Source organism: Schistosoma mansoni, assembly GCF_000237925.1.
Source record: "Schistosoma mansoni, WGS project CABG00000000 data, chromosome 1 unplaced supercontig 0076, strain Puerto Rico, whole genome shotgun sequence".
NCBI lineage: Eukaryota > Metazoa > Platyhelminthes > Trematoda > Strigeidida > Schistosomatidae > Schistosoma > Schistosoma mansoni.
The window spans coordinates 663100-679639 of record NW_017385990.1 but is presented as its reverse complement, the minus strand read 5'-3'; the positions used below and the strand labels follow the sequence as shown (position 1 = coordinate 679639).

The following is a 16540-nucleotide window of genomic DNA, read 5'->3' as shown; positions in this document are numbered from 1 at the left end:
TCAAGATTGAGTCAACTGATTGATAGTTTGCAAATTAACTGCTGACTGTATGGTTATCAGAATTTAGTGAGATAGTCTGTAATTTGTGCTTAAACACATTCGATTATCCCCAGTCGTGTTCTTGTTCACTACACTTGATACATTTAGAACGTTCGTCTCACACTGAATTAGGATCTCACTAAAAATTAAATGCAACATGAGAACACCCAACCTCAGATATGTCAGTATTATTACTGTAATCAGATTTCAATTCACTTAGAACTTAGTTTACACATCGAACATTTTTTAGTAAGTTTGTTTTCTAAAGGATGGGATCACTGACTCTTGCCCAATCCTCATTCTTTACCCTGGCTTAACACCGGCAGAAATCCTAGAAAAACTACTAGACGATTTAGACTTCTCAGATGACCTGGTACATCTATCACATACATACCAACAAATGTAGGTCGAAACAACTAGTGTGGCAGCAGCCTCTACTGCAGTAGGCTTCAACATACACAACGGAAAAAAACAAAATCGTCAAATAGAACACGAAGAACACATACTTGATCACACTTGATGGAGAATCTTTAGAAGATGTGAAATCTTTCACGTACCTAATTAACATCATCGATGAACAAGGAAGATCTTATTCAGACGTAAGGGCAAATATTGGAAAAGGAGGTTCCAGCGGAAGAAGAAACTAGGAAAAGTCATTGGAATTGGATAGGACATACATTAAAGAAATTACTAAACCGCATCATGAAGCAAACCTTAACTTGGAATCCTGAAGGGAAACAAGAAAGAAGAAGACCAAGGAACATAATGCGTTGGGAATCGGAAGCAGATGTGAAAATGATGAATAACAACTAAGAACAAGTGGAAAGAATTGCCCAGAACACAGTTGGATGGAGAATGTTGGTGGATGGTCTCTGCTTCTCTACAAGGGTTAACAGGTATAAGCACTTGATGGCCGTTTCGTTCTATTATGGGTCTAGAGGTTAAACGTGTTTGTGCACGAAATCTATAAATCCTTGGTTTGAATCTCGTGAGGCGAGATCGTAGATGAACACTGCTGATGAGTCTCACAATTGAGTTTTAGCATGATTATCAATCAACTGAATAGTTTAATGTATCTGCTAGAAGGTTAAATATTGTAGGTAGAGTCTATTTCTTTTTTTTTAATATACTAATCGATAATTGATCATAGAAATGAAAACTAAATTTTTATATGTAAATTATAATTTAATCTTTAAATTTATCACGTTACCATAGCAACCAATAATTTCTAAAGTTTTTAAACATGTGATTTAAATTCAGAAATGAAAATTGATAAGTAATCAATAGATTATTTACTAGATGAAAATCAATGTTGACATGACAACTATTATATATTATGGTTTCTTATTAATTGTTTTACAATTATTGATATTGTAATAAAAGTTGAAATGATATAGGTTATCCCGTGAGGCGGGATTGCGGATGAACACTGCTGAGGTGTCCTACAGTAGGATAAAATGGCCGTCCAGTGGTTCTAGGTTTTTCATAATGGTCTAGCTTTAATTAAATCATGATGTCAACTAATAAAATTACTATAATATCCACCCCCGAATGCCCTGGTACGACCGAGGGTGGGGGGAGTCCTCTATCCCTCTCCAAATGCTCTCACATGACCACACGTATATAACTTATGCCAGGGAAGTCCTACTCACTGCCTTCTCGTGGCATTATTGTTGTTTACGAAATTGAGAGGACGAAAAGCGAATGTCCGGTGCTTTAACAGGGTTGGTGGACAGGGAAAGTCCACCTAAAGGAGTTAGAAAACCCTGATTCCAAACCAATGGTGCACATGGGCTGGCTCCAGGATCCTGAGGGAACAAATGGCTTATAAATCGATCGTTGGTCACCGGCTACAATGGTGCTTCATCTCCCCACGATGCTCAACTGCCTTGTGGATCAGACCTTTAGGTCAAAGACTCCGGGTGTGGTCCGCCGAGAAAACCACCTTCTTCAGTTCGGGCACCTGGGCAGTATCACAGCCCTCACACAAATCAAATGATATTTGTGTGGCGTTCAGAGACAAAGGGTTTACATAAGATTACTGTAATTATAGATTGATTAAAAATGAGTTATGTAATAATTGAACAAAATTTGAAGAGTTTGCAAAAGTTAAGAGAATGATGTGAATGAAAATGTATAAGTGAATGGATGGTTTTTTGGTGTATACTGAATAAGACCATATGACTGATAATAAAATAATGATAATGACAAAAATATAGTAAGCAAAGATGGATAGTGGCTAGCAGTGGAATCCAACACGCGTTTCGTCCTATTTGGGACTCATCAGCTGGATATACCTGCATCTCAGACTTGTTGATGTTCACTCTGGGACTCGAACCCAGTACCTTTCGCTTCAAACGCCATCGCGTTATCCACTTGGCCACTGAGTCCTGATAGCCACTTGCTTGTGCGATGGGGTGAAGATTAAATTCACTTAGTTTTATCTGTTTGAATCTTCCCATTGATGTTTAGGACTGCAACTGATCAGTCTCTTATTGGCCATATGTGCATATTGTGCGTATTGCCTCGATATAGCCTTAATTCACAAGCATTGTAAGCTAAAATGGATAGTGGCTAGCAGTGGAATCCAGTTTGACGCGCATTTTGTCCTATTTGGGACTCTTCAGCTGGATATACCTGCATCTCAGCACAGTATGCATATATGCCGATAAGAGACTGATCAATTAATGTCTTAAACATCAATCGGAAGATTCAAACAAACAACACCAAGTGAATTGAAACTTCATCCCATTGCACAAGCAAGTAGCTATCAGGACTCAGTAGCTGAGTGGATAACGCAATAGCATTTCAAGCGAATGATACTGGGTTCGAGTCTCAGAATGAACATGAACTATGAGATGCAGGCATATCCATCTGACAAGTCTTAAATAAGACGTAACGCCCGTCAAACTGGATTCTACTACTAACCGCTATCCATATTTGCTTATTTCAATTTTGTTTAACTTAAAGTTACCTTTTGAAGGTTATATATTACATTATTGTTCTTTGATTGCTCTAATGTGATTCAACTAATTTTGTTCAGTATCATTGCAACTCAAAAACGTTCCCTGTTTTCTAGGGAACATTATTTGTTGTTACTCAGTAATTCTTACTTTATAGTTGATTGCTCACTTCAGAGTGATTAGTAATCGTTTAATATTTTTTTAACGATTTCAGTAACCTAGTGATTTACAATACAGTTTTATCGAGTGTTGTTATAATTGGTGTTAATGAACCATTCTACAATCCAAGTCTGTTAGGATTACTGGCAATTTTGGATTTCACAGTGTGTGTGTGTGTGGAGAGTGATAGATTTCATAGTATTTAACATTTATTTATTAAAACACAATTATATGAACGAAGAATATTCTTTTCAATGAATTTCTCATCAGGTACTCTACAATTATAAATCCAAATTAATAATCCATAAAAGAAGATTGACCAAGTTTAAGGCAGAGTACATCATTTAACAAAACTGTAATATGTGAATCAACGAGTGTTGTTTGTCATATAATAAAATCAAATCGAATCGTTAATGTTGGAGCTGACTTCATCTTAATGAAGTGTTAACTTGAATCAGTTTATAAGTGAAATAAAATCGTAAGATAAATGATGATCAGAATATATGCATAGTTGACATGGGGGTGAGATAGAGAACAATGGGATTACAAATTAGAAATTACGTAATATGTAGAATAATATGAATTAGGTCAGATATAGTAAATAGGGATGGATGCTGAATAAATCTCTCTAAAAGGTTAGCAAGTGTGATAATAATAATAATAATAATGACTGATAAGATAAAATAAGTTTAATGAACATTAATCAAATTAATGTCACCATATTATAGAATTGATTATTAACAAGTTGACCCTGAAGTTGGCCAGGGTAAAAGGAGCGGCTGGACATATTTCTTTTGGAAGCAAAGCTCTGACTTTTTGATCCGAATAGCGATTGTCTCAGCCGTCTGTAGGATTCTCTGTCTGACAGAATTAGGTAGACTGTTATTTACACGATATATTACTGTGAAAGATTGCTCAATGTCGGCTCTATGTCCCGTCTGAACTAAATGGGCTAAAACAGAGCTGTTAACCGTTCTGACTACACCTTTGCTTAACCACACTGGAAGGTGTTCACGAGCCCGAGTATACAAATTCCTAGAACATCTGCCTATATAACTTGCTCCACAGGAGCAGTTGAATTGATAGATACAGAAAGAAGTGGCTAGTCTAGGCAATTTATCTTTCAATGTCGGCGTGATCATTGAGCGTGTGGAAAACATTAGTTGTAGTTTACCTGCATTAAAAGTCCTTTCGATTGATCTTCGTAGTTTCAATCTTACCATTTCACTAGGTGCGTCACCTCTGAATTGTAGACGTATATACAGAGGCTTTTTATTCACAATTAAACATTCTTTATGGTCTCTTTTACTAGTTATGTTTTTATTTATGAATTTCTCCGGGTATCCATTTTCTCTCAGAGTCATACATAATGCTTTTGTTTCTTCTTCGACCGTATCTTCAGAGCATATGGTCTTAATTCTATAGTGTAATGTCTTAATTAGGTTCTTTTTGTACTGTAGAGGAACAAAACTAAGAAAGTTAGTATACTGACCCGTCCACGATGTTTTCCTGTTTATATTTCTCCTTAATGAACCGTCTTTTCTCCTTGTAAGGAGAACATCTAGAAAAGCGATCCTACCTCCATTTTCCTCCTCACATGTGAATTTTATAGACGGATGGGCTGTATTGAATAGCTGTAGTGTCTCCATTAAGTCAGTATAGTCGTTACATAGGATGAACGTGTCGTCCATATATCGGCAATAAAGTGAAAACTTTTCAATCTGTCGTGTGAGTGGGCCGTTTTCTAGTTTCGCGAGAAAAATATCAGCCAATATGGGACCTAGGGGTGAACCCATCGCGACACCATCTATTTGTCTGTAGATTTCACCATTGAATTTGAAATGTACATTCATAGTACATTTTAGTAGTAATTCTTTGATGGTCTCCACAGGGACTGTAGTTACTACTTCCTGTTCTCTAAGCTGTTCACAAATGTATTCTACAGTCTCTCTGAGTGGGACATTTGTGAACAATGACGTTACGTCAAAGAACATCATCTTTAGACCTTTCGTGTTTATGTTTTTAATCTTCTCGACGAATTGGAATACATCCTTAATACTGTGCTTTACTAGTTGTTTGTGAAGTGGTTTTAAAACGGTTACTAACCACTTCGCTACCTTATGGTAAGGAGAATCGTACATGTCTAAAATTGGTCTCAATGGGATATCAGGTTTATGTACCTTCGGTAGTCCGTATAACCTAGGTAAATGAGTACCTGTCGGCTTGATTGATTCATATATGTCTGGTGGAATTATCTGTTGATCTCTGAGCTTTTTTAAAGATCTGGTCAGTTCATTTTCTATCTTTTAATTGACATCTTTTTGGTTATTCAATTTCCCATTTTTCTATCTCTCACCCCCATATCAACTATATATATTCTGATCATTTATCTTACGATTTTATTTCACCTATAAACTGATTCAAGTTAACACTTCATATTAGTCATCCCAAAAACATTACCGATTCGATCTTATTTTATATGACAAACAACACTCCTTGATTCACATATTACAGTTTCTTAAATTGATGTACTCTGCCTTAAACTTGGTCAATCTTCTTTTATGGATTATTAATTTATAATTGTAGAACCTGATGAGAAATTATTGAAAAGAATATTCTTCGTTCATATAATTGTTTTAATATGATGGAAATTTTTCAGCGATTTATTTATTTAGGCACATAAATATTGGTACAAAGGGGAATTAGATGCATATGCGCCACACAAATCTCATTTGATATATGTGAGGGATGTGATACTCCCCACGTGCTCAAACCGAAACAGGTGGTTTTCTTAGGGGGCAACACCCGGAGCCTTCGACCTAAAGATCTGATCCATAAGGCAGTGGAGCATCGTGAGGAGATGCATTCCCATGGTAGCCGGTGATCAACGATTGATTCATTCGCCATTTAATCCCTCAAGATACTGGGGCCAACCCATGCACACCATTGGTTTGGAATGAGTGTTTTACAACCCCCCTAGTTGAACTTTCCGTGTCCACCAACCCTGTTAAAGCACCGGATATTCGCTTTTCGTGCTCTCAATTTTTTAAAGAACACTCCTGGTGAGAGAAGGCAGTGAGTAGGACTTCCTTGACAGAGGCTATATATACGTGGCTATGTGAGAGCATTTGGGGAGGGAGAGCAGACTTTCCCCCACTCTCAACCGTACCAGGGCATTTGGGAGTAGTATTTAACATATACTGATCCAATACTTTGGATGCTTAACTTAAGTCAACTTGACATGTAAACCATTGGATTCAGGTTCAAGCGGTTAGACTTACTGTGACACCTTAAGGTTCTAGGTTTGATTGTCGGAAGTCCTCTCCTAAGAAGTTCCGTACTAGGATGAAATAACCATTCGTTAATTGTCAGAAATTATTCCCTCGATATAAACTATGAAATATGAAGTAGTATTTATAAATATTAAACTTGATAAGTAAACACCTAACTATTAAATGAGCCTGACACTATCAGCAACATTCTATTGTGGAAGAGAACAAACCAGATTCCAGTGAAGGAAGAAATCAGGGAGAAGCTCTGGAAGTGGATAGGATACACATTGAAGAAATCATCCAACTGCGTCACAAGGCAAGTCCTTACATGGAATCCTGAAGGCCAAAGGAGAAGAGGAAGACCAAAGAACACATTACGCCGAGAAATGGAGATAGACATGAGAAGAATGAACAAAAGTGGGATAGATCTGAAAAGGAAGGCCCAGGACAGAGTGACTTGGAGAATGCTGGTTGGCGGGTTATGCTACATTGGGAGTACCAGGCGTAAGTAAGTAGGTAAAAAACTACTAAATGAAAAATAATTGATGTTAACTGAAGCACACTGATTGATGTCTGTCAATATGATCATCCAATAAGTAGTTTACTCAAGGTATCAGCCATAGTGTACAATATTGTTATATATCAGTAATAACAACCAGCCTTTATAAACTTTCTGAACCAAAAACTATAATTATTGGGAGAATGGGTTCGATCTCCGAATGTGGAATTGTAGTTGCTCACTACTAAGGACTATCAAACTAGAACCATAGACAATTATCCAGTAGTTTTAATAATGGTCTAAATAAGGTCAGTTTGCTATTTTTCAACTCTGAAAATTCTACAATCCTCATAAATTACCTGGCTAGCGTTTTTTAGCGGGATGGGGTCGCTAACCTCATGCCTAACCATTCTCCTTTATCCGGGCTTGGGACCGGCAGTAGCCCCGCGGAGGAGCTGCAGGCGGAGTGCATAAATTACCTATACTAATATAATGTAAGCTAATCAATTTTAAAGATTAGTTGTTATAAGTTTATCGTATTAGCCTTTTTTTAGCGAGTTAGTTTTTCTACGGGATGGGGTCGCTAACGCCATGTCCAACTCTCCTCCTTTATCTGGACTTGGGACCGGCAGTAGCGCCCGGAGTGTCTATAGGCGGATAATAATTGTCAAATTATACAATTCACTACTAGAAATCTAAGGACAAGTTTATTCCCAATTAAGTCTAATCCAATTTACGGTAATGGATAAAGTAAAATGAGATTAACACAAAGCTTTGAATAATTATAATGAAGCACTGTATCAAGTATCAAAGTCACTGATTGTAAGTTTAAGTTACCAAGGGGAATATTAAACAAAAATCTTGTACCACTTTACATAACTCTAACTTTTAATAAATTCGCTGATTGATACGATGTTTTTAATCTAGACATTCTTAACTTTAGTGTGTTGATCAATAGAGTAATCCGGTATAGTTGGTAACTGACGAAGCAATCAACAGTAATGATTGAATTCTATGAAATTCTATGTACACTAACCTAAACAAGTCACTGTCTTAAGGAACTAAGCAGTATAACATTCCTTACCTTCTAATAAACTAGAAGGGGTTTTGTGGAGATTTCAGTATTTTCATAGTTGAAAACATGAGTCGATTGAAGCTAGATCAGCAAAGAAATTGTGCAAACGTTATATGGCTGTTTCGTCCTATTATGGATGCGTACTGCTGAGGAGTCCCATAATAGGACGAAACGGCCATATCTCGTTAGCACAATAAGATGAATACCGGATTCATAGAAGTAGTAAATTTAGTGGTGGTAATATATAAAAGAAAGGTTGTATATAAGGATATAGTATAGGAAAGAAGACAAATATGAAGCAATTTTAATCTCAAGGTTTAAGGGAAGATAAAGAGTGTATGCACCTACGCCATTGTGATCTATTGCGAGCCATGTCACACAGAGTCCCCAACCATTGGTTACGATAGTCACGTGGACCCCAACCAAGTAGTCTGCATCTGCCAACATGAATCAGACTAGGTGTTAGTGACTTCAAACTCTGATGCCACGTTTTGGTTTGACCGCCCCTAACTCTTTTCCAACCATCCCCTACACTAGTCAGTATAGCGCGTCGTGGTAATCGGTGTTCAGGCATACCTAGCAACACGTAGCTTAACCATCTCAGTCGATGAATGTTATACTGCTTAGTTCTTTAGTTCTTAAAGAGAAATCTTATCGTTTCTAACTATAAAGATGATTGACATAAACTTAAATCTCTCACTTTTAAACTATAAATCAAGTCAATAATTATCATAATCAGAAATCATAAAACAGAATAGTTTTTACCTAACTTACCCCAAACAAGAGTAAGATAGTCATTCATATTTCCAGATTTACCTGAAAGTTTATTAATAAATAAACAAAATCATGAATAGTTTCAGATAACTTTGATGTCTATAGGTAAATTTGATTCAGTGAATAACTCCGCTTGTAGCTCTTCTAGGGTTACTGCCGGTCTCAAACCCGGGTAAAAGAGAAAGGTTGGGTATGGGGTCTGCAACCTAACCTTGTAGAAAACAATTTTGCTGAAAAAATGTCAACCAGATTAAACAAATTATGCCATTTAAACTCTGTCTCGGGAGTTGAAAGAAGAATTATGACGCCTCAGGATGAAAGCCGAAATTCTTCGGAAGTCACGAGTCCGATGCACCTTCTAACAACCAGAGTAACATTTTTTATAGATACATGGAACGTTTGGACAATGTGGGAGACAGGGAGGATAAGTCGGATAGTTGTGTAAATGAGGAGATACAACTTGACAGTACTCGAACTTTAGTAGGTGTTTTCATATACATAAAATAGTAAATTTACTCAGTGAATGTTTTGAAGCTCCACAAACTAATAATCTTACGTTCTTTATCGAACCATTATGTGATAATTAGTGATCAGATTATTTAAACTTGTAAATAGACACTGTATGTAATATAGATATACTGCCATGTAGAGCTGAAGGTCACATATGAGACTGGAGGTTCGCCATTGATATTGTGGATGGTTCGGTATTACTTGGGCAAGTTTTGCTGACTATTCATATGCAAAACTGGTTTGCTAGTTAACCGATTTCATTCATACTGGTGATTGCTTTTCAGTGTTCTCAAGGGTCATTGTCATTGGAAGATTGTAAGACATGTCGTAATTGCTAACAGTAATGAGTTTGACTGTCATGTAAGAAGAATAGGTCAACTTTGGCCTGTTCAGGTTGTGGGTAATTGATTTACGCAATCACTGATCGGAATAATTATACATGGGATGTGAATGTGTATATGAATGATGCGAATGGTGTAGCAGGGTGTTTGGTACCTGTGTGGTTGCGCCACAGGATTGAGCTGTACTATTCAGATTGTAGCGTTGAAGCCCCCGGTTCTCCTGCGAAACGGGATCGAGCTGTACTGTTCGGGTTAAGCCCGAGGGCGGTGTCGGGCTCCCTTTTTAAACGGGATTGAGCTGAACCTCTTGGTTTGTCACGTGAAAGTTCAGATGGTGTCTGGTTCTCCTGAAAACCAATACAAAATTACCGTGACCCACAAGGGGATATTATATAACTATTATATAAATAACTCATCAATTATGATACTCAGTTGTATTCTATTATATCATATCCATTCTTCTTCTTCTTCTTATAATTCCGATTGTACTTTTGTTAAATGATTATTATTTGGAACCATAGTCTAGGTATTGATTATTGTCACATAATCTTACCGTCCTGAAAATAGATCCGACTTGTTGGATCCAACTGAAGGCGTTGTGGAAGGTAGTTTTTGTCAATGCATTTTTTTAAAGGTATGGTTACTGCTTCTGATGCTCTGGTTTGGTCACTCCTGAATCAAGAAAGTAGTGTGATGGTAGAGAGGACATTGGAGGTTCCTTAGTCAACATCAGCTTTCTGAGTCGCATGTAGTTCAATTGTTGTGTAAGACATTTTCCTTGAGCATCACTCTTGTAAATCAAAACATAGACTATTATCACGACACCAGCTACCCAGATTGACCACCATTGTCGAAATGTTCTTACATATACTGACAACCTTTTTTGGGAATCAACGTTTAGTACTCCTGACTTTGGGTTTATAGTTCATCTTTACTTCCTATATCACTTTGATTTATTTTCGAGATGAAATAAATTCTCATCCCTAATCTTGATCTCATTATACATTATCATATTCAATAAGGCAATATGAATAAAAAACCAGTTAAATGTTTCAATGGATACAACAATGATACAAAGATTCATCTAGTATTGTTTGTTTGAATCTTCCCATTGATGTTTTTAGGACTGCAACTGGTCAGTCTCTAATTGGAATATGTGCATATTGTGTGTATTGCCTTAATATGGCCTTAATTCACAAGCATTATAAGCAAAGATGGATAGTGGCTATCAGTGGAATCAAGGACTCAGTAGTTGAGTGGATAAAGTAATAGTGTTTGAAGCGAAAGGTACTGGGTTCGAGTCCCAGGGTGAAAATCAACTCTGAGATGCACATACATCCAACTGACGAGCCCCAAATAGGACGAAACGCGCGTCCTGGAATCCACTGCTAGACACTATCCATCTTTGCTAATCATACAAAAAGAAATGATGTAAATGAATAATTTAGATGTAATAGTAAAAGTAGACATCTTACATTGAACGTATTCACTTTACTGATATCAGTTTGATCTGTTTTAAATGAAGTATATCGATGAAGTTTGATTATAGATAAGTATAGATTCTATGTTACTTTTACTATATACTATTGTGGTGTGTACTACTGATGTCGACAGATATAAGTAGTATGTATCGCCAATCAATGAAAAGAGAACAACAACAGAGAGTGATTATGTTGAGGACATTAGATCTACAGAACTCACTTGGAAAAGATCCTAATTCAAGAATTTTATTCCAGAAACTTGAATTTTGTGATTTTGCGCCAAGGGACGCTTAGTTGACCTACAGTTTACATTTCCCACTCGGAAATCCTTGACTGTCATTGGTTGATGGAGTTTTTTAGTATGCTATTTTGTGGCTCTCTCAAGGGCAACTTTGTCATTGTATAAATAAGCTTGATTTGTGTGCTTAGTGACCTCATATTTTCTGGTTGATTGTAGAATACATTCTATACTCCTCATCAAGACTTCTTGATCTAGTTAGCAGAGCCAGGGACAACGAATTAGAAAAGTCTATCGTGTTACTGTGTCTTTGACCTTCATTCCATTTACCGAATAAGGTGAACTCGTAATGACATTAAGTATATCAGATTAGTATGAAGATGAAGGAACAACAAAGTCTGAGACAAGTGATGACTATTTTCCAAATGAAGTATTACTCTATGGTTCATAGATTTGATCACGATATTCTGAAGAATAAACAATTCTAAATGTTTATAGGTGTTCAATATTACAGAAATCATCAAACTGTATCACAAAGCAAGCTCGGACTTGAAATCTTGATAGGAAATGGGGAAAAAGAGGAAGGTCAAAGAATACATTGAGTCAAGAATTGGAAGTGGACTTGAAAAGGATGAATAATATCTGGAAGCAAGTGAAAGGGATTGCCTAGAACAAAGTTGGATGGAGAATTTTAGTGAATGGTCTCTTATTTATAAATCATTTATTTATTTAAACACATAAATACTGGTACAAGGGGGACACGAGATATATATGCACCACACAAAAAATTTTCATTTCATTCAATTGTGTGAGAGCTATGATACTCCCCAGGTGCCCAAACTGGAACAGGTTGTTTTCTTAGGAGACCACTTCCGGAGCCTTCGACGTAAATGGTCTTATCCACAAGGTAGTGAAGCAATGCAAGTAGATACAGTCCCATAGTAGCCAGTGACTAACGATTAGTTCATACGCCTTTTGTTCCTTCAGGATTCTGGAGTCAGTCCATGTACACCATTGGTTTGGAATCAGGGTTTTCCAGCTCCTCTAAGTGGACTTTCCATGTCCATTTACCCGGTTAAAGCGCCAGACATTCGCTTTTCATCCTCTCAGTTTGTTAAACAACAGTAATGCCATGAGAAGGCAGTGAGTGGGATTTCCCTGACAGTGGCTGTATACATGTGGCTGTGTGAGAGCATTACGAGAAATAAGGCGGCTCCTCCCCATTCTCGGCCTTACTAGGGCATTTAGGGGGCAGGATGATCTCTACTCCTCTACAACAGTTAACAGACGTAAGTAATAAGTGTTCAATAATAATGAATACATATTTCATTGAATAAATTTTACTTACCAACTTCTTGATTATTATTATTACTTTCCATGGAATTCATTTGATGTTCTACAGTATCCTGAATATCATCATGGACATCAGTATAATCCTCATGATTATCATCTTCATCTTTGTTATTTATATTATATACAATAATAGATGAAGTTGATAAATTTAATGAACTTTTACTTTTACATTGTAATTGTTTAAATTCATTATAGAAATGACTATCAGTGATTTGATAAGATTGATTAGTTGACGATGATGATGATGATGTCGATGAGAAAGTTGATGCTGATGTTGATAATTGACTCATATCATTCGATACAAAATCAGAATCTGTTGACGGTGACGATGACGATGACGTCGAAGAAGACGACGTCGGAGACGACGATGTTGTTGTTGTTTTAACTTTATCAATATTGTTTAATTGATTAATTTTTTGATTATCATTTATATCTAACTTTAATTGATATTGTTCAATATCTGTTAATAAACAATCATCAATATATTCATCTGTAGGTTGTTCATTATTTAATAGATAACCACAATTAGAATAACGATGATTTCTTCCATTACTGTTATTATTAGTAGTATTAGTAGTAGTATAAGTATTGTAATCAATATTGTAAGTAGATTGGCTTCGTGAAAGTGGATATACAGATGGTGAACAAGTAAATGGATATCTAGATCTATGATTATTATGATTATTGTTATTATTGTAATAACCACGTTGACCACCATGATAATAATGTCGATTGTAGGGTCGACCACGTTTACGATTATAATACTGATAATGATTATTACCACTTTCATCAACAGTACAACTATCGCCATGAACAGTTCCAGGATTATAAAATTTCATATTATTATTATTATCATTATTATTATTATTACCATAATAACGTCGACCAAATATGTTTTTTGGTATATAACCCTTATCAATGGGTATCACTAAATTATTAAATGAAAATAATAATGATTGTAAGGTTTAATCATAAAGGTAGTAACTAACTAAAGGGTAAAACTTAAAAAAGTAGGATAGATGAATCAATCTTATTTTTGGTGAATGAAATAATGAGGAGGTCAGTGGAGCTAATCCATGCCATGTAGAGACAAGTATCTACCTCAGTACAATAGAAGTTGGTTGCGCAATTTCGCGGATTGGTTGAGGTTAGACATTAACACCGTTGGATACCGGCCAGCTCAGTGGTCTGTCGGTTAAGTGCTCTGGTGCGAGGCTGGTAGGTCCTGGGTTCGAATCTCGCTCGCGAGGTGGGATCGTGGATGTGCACTACTGAGGAGTCCCACAATAGGACGAAACGGCCGTCCAGTGCTTCCAGGTTTTCCATGGTGGTCTAGCTTCAATTGACTTATGATCTTAATTATATAAAATTACTAAAATCTCCACAAAAAACCGATTGCCATAAAAGATCTGTCGAAGATCTAATGGAAAGTATGAAACTATCTTAATGGGGTGCTAAAATATCTTCAGCTTGACTCAGATAAGCTTAATTACAAACAATAGGAGTTTCTTTTTTTTTTATCTTAATAGAATGTTTTTGATGGAGTTTTGTTCGCTGAGTTGAGGCTTCCATCATTATTCTGAACGACATTATCAATACAACCTTCAGATAGAAGTGAAATGTCTGAAGTTTTCCATATATATGGCTTATACAGCTTATCCTGTAGACCTTGATATTAATTGGATATTGTTAACCTTTAACCTGACATTGTTTACTTCTACCAATTGACAGATATGTCTATGAATCAAGATCAGACAACTTCTATATTCCGTCAATGAAAACTGTCTTACCAAACTTTCTGTTCAATTTAAAGTGATACATTATTATTCATTTGAATCATCCTATCAGTACACATAATGTGACGAGAAGAAGTGTTTTCCAGAAGAAATCAACATTATTCAGGAGAAAACTTTTATCGAGATCATGAATCGATTAATCTTAGACCACCATTAAAAAACCTGAAAGCATTGGATAGCCGTTTCATTCTATTGTGGGATCACTCAACAGTGCGTATCTACGATCCCTTTCGAGGGATTCGAACCTAGGGTCTTGAGTCTCACACGTGAACGCCTACTACCAAAATAAATAAATTAGAATTTGTAGATTCCTTAAAACAATGATTATCGGTAACTATGGATCATAATCTTTTAGATTCAAACAAGCAATACTAAATGAATTTAAACTTCACCCCATCGCACAAGCAAGTGGCTGTCAGGACTCAGTGGCCGAGTGGATAACGCGATGGCGTTTGAAGCGAGGGTACTGCGTTCGAGTCCCAGAGTGAACATCAACAAGTCTGAGATGCAGGTACATCCAGCTGATGAGTCCCAAATAGGACGAAACGCGCGTCCTGGATTCCACTGCTAGCCATTATCCATCTCTGCTTAAATCCTTTAGATTGCCTTCATCAATTGAAGTATAAATATCTCTTGTTGATAGCTGTAAGATAACTAACTCTTGATTCTAAGTAATGATAATTGTGAAGAAACTGAAGTTAACCTTCAACTTTACTCTTAGCAACTATTATTCAACATTATAGTCTCTAGAATTAAGTAACAATATTGAGATTATTCAATAGTAACTAAGAACACCACTCCAGACATTCATTTGATTCTAACTGATAATGGTCATTACTTTGCTGGAAGCGAGGGGGGGGATGGTTAATACAGAAAGTAGTTTCATAATCCAGATTTTCTTTTGTTGGCGTCAAAAATAAGATGATTTAAAAAAATATGGAGGAGTTAATACAAAGCTAACTTTTCACAATTGATTGATCACTGGTTGGTGATCAATGTCATGTGTGTCGAGTCCTTTTTAGCGTTGATCGAATGCTATCGATCAAGTTGCAATGTGGCCAATAGTCTAGGTGGCTTGATACTGCGTGCACTATGTTGAGATAAGATAGTGGTTGGAGGTGCTCAACAAAAAACTCTGGACCCGGGTTTCATGCTACTTGTCACTCGTCAGTAAGGTATACCTGTAATCTTGAGGGAACTGGTGCTCCCTGACGGATTGGTTGTGATTACATCTCACTCCTACAGGAGGTCGATCGCGACCCGAATAGCTTAGCGGTAACGTCTCTGACTAAGAAGCTGGGCGATGCGAGATCGAATCCGTCAGAGAACACCAGTTCCCTCAAGATTACAGGTACACCTTGCTGACGAGTACCAAGTAGCACGAAACCCGTGTCCAGGGTGTCCTGTTGACCATCTCCAACCACCATCTTATCTCAGAGCTAAATCTTCCCTAATACTGTTTACTGTAATTAAAACATAAAGACGATACATTTTAATAACAAACAAATAAACCATTACACTTACTTCCCTCATGAATAACTTCTCCACGTACCCAAGGAGTAACTGGTGTATTATCTACATATAAATTCAATTGACTAGAATGTGATGTATAATTTGATTTATTTAAGGTTGGAGCTGTACAGTTAGAAAATCGATCATAGTTGGAGACCATTTTATTGATTAGTTGATGGATATATAAAGATAAACGTATTCTGAAATAAAAGTTAATTAGACAAGTGAATTTGTTGAATGTATCGAACAAGTGGTAAATAACATTAATTAATCAATAATTCAGTATGTTCATAGTTGAAATCATGAGTCAATTGAAACTAGAGCACCATCGAAAACCTGGATGCACTGGACGGCTGTTTCGTCCCAGTATGGGACTCCTCAGCCGTCCGCATCCACGATCCCGCCTGGCGAGCGAGATTCGAACCCAGGACCTGTCAGCCACGCGCCAGAGCACTTAAACGATAGACCACTAAGCCGGCATCCAATGTTGTTAATGTCTTACTCCAACCAATCCACGATTTTGAGTAA

General features: G+C 36.7%; 1 protein-coding gene and 2 non-coding genes across 3 annotated transcripts in view; 1 reads left to right on the top strand and 2 right to left on the bottom strand.

Moving 5' to 3' along the window:
- Positions 1-16172, bottom strand: part of Smp_176650 (hypothetical protein) — a gene marked incomplete at its 5' end in the record, with an annotated part of 29357 nt that extends 13185 nt beyond the window's left edge. The window contains 4 exons of the mRNA XM_018791767.1: positions 8782-8823; positions 12700-12905; positions 13143-13468; positions 16053-16172. Coding sequence (XP_018645088.1) covers positions 8782-8823; positions 12700-12905; positions 13143-13468; positions 16053-16172 — 694 coding nt within the window. The remainder of the gene's footprint in view (positions 1-8781; positions 8824-12699; positions 12906-13142; positions 13469-16052) is intronic.
- On the bottom strand, positions 2359-2425 carry Smp_tRNA_00772_Gln_TTG.1.1. The gene has a single exon. It is a non-coding gene (tRNA).
- Smp_tRNA_01499_Pseudo_TTG.1.1 lies at positions 10877-10945 on the top strand. The gene has a single exon. It is a non-coding gene (tRNA).
- Positions 16173-16540: the final 368 nt, after the last annotated feature.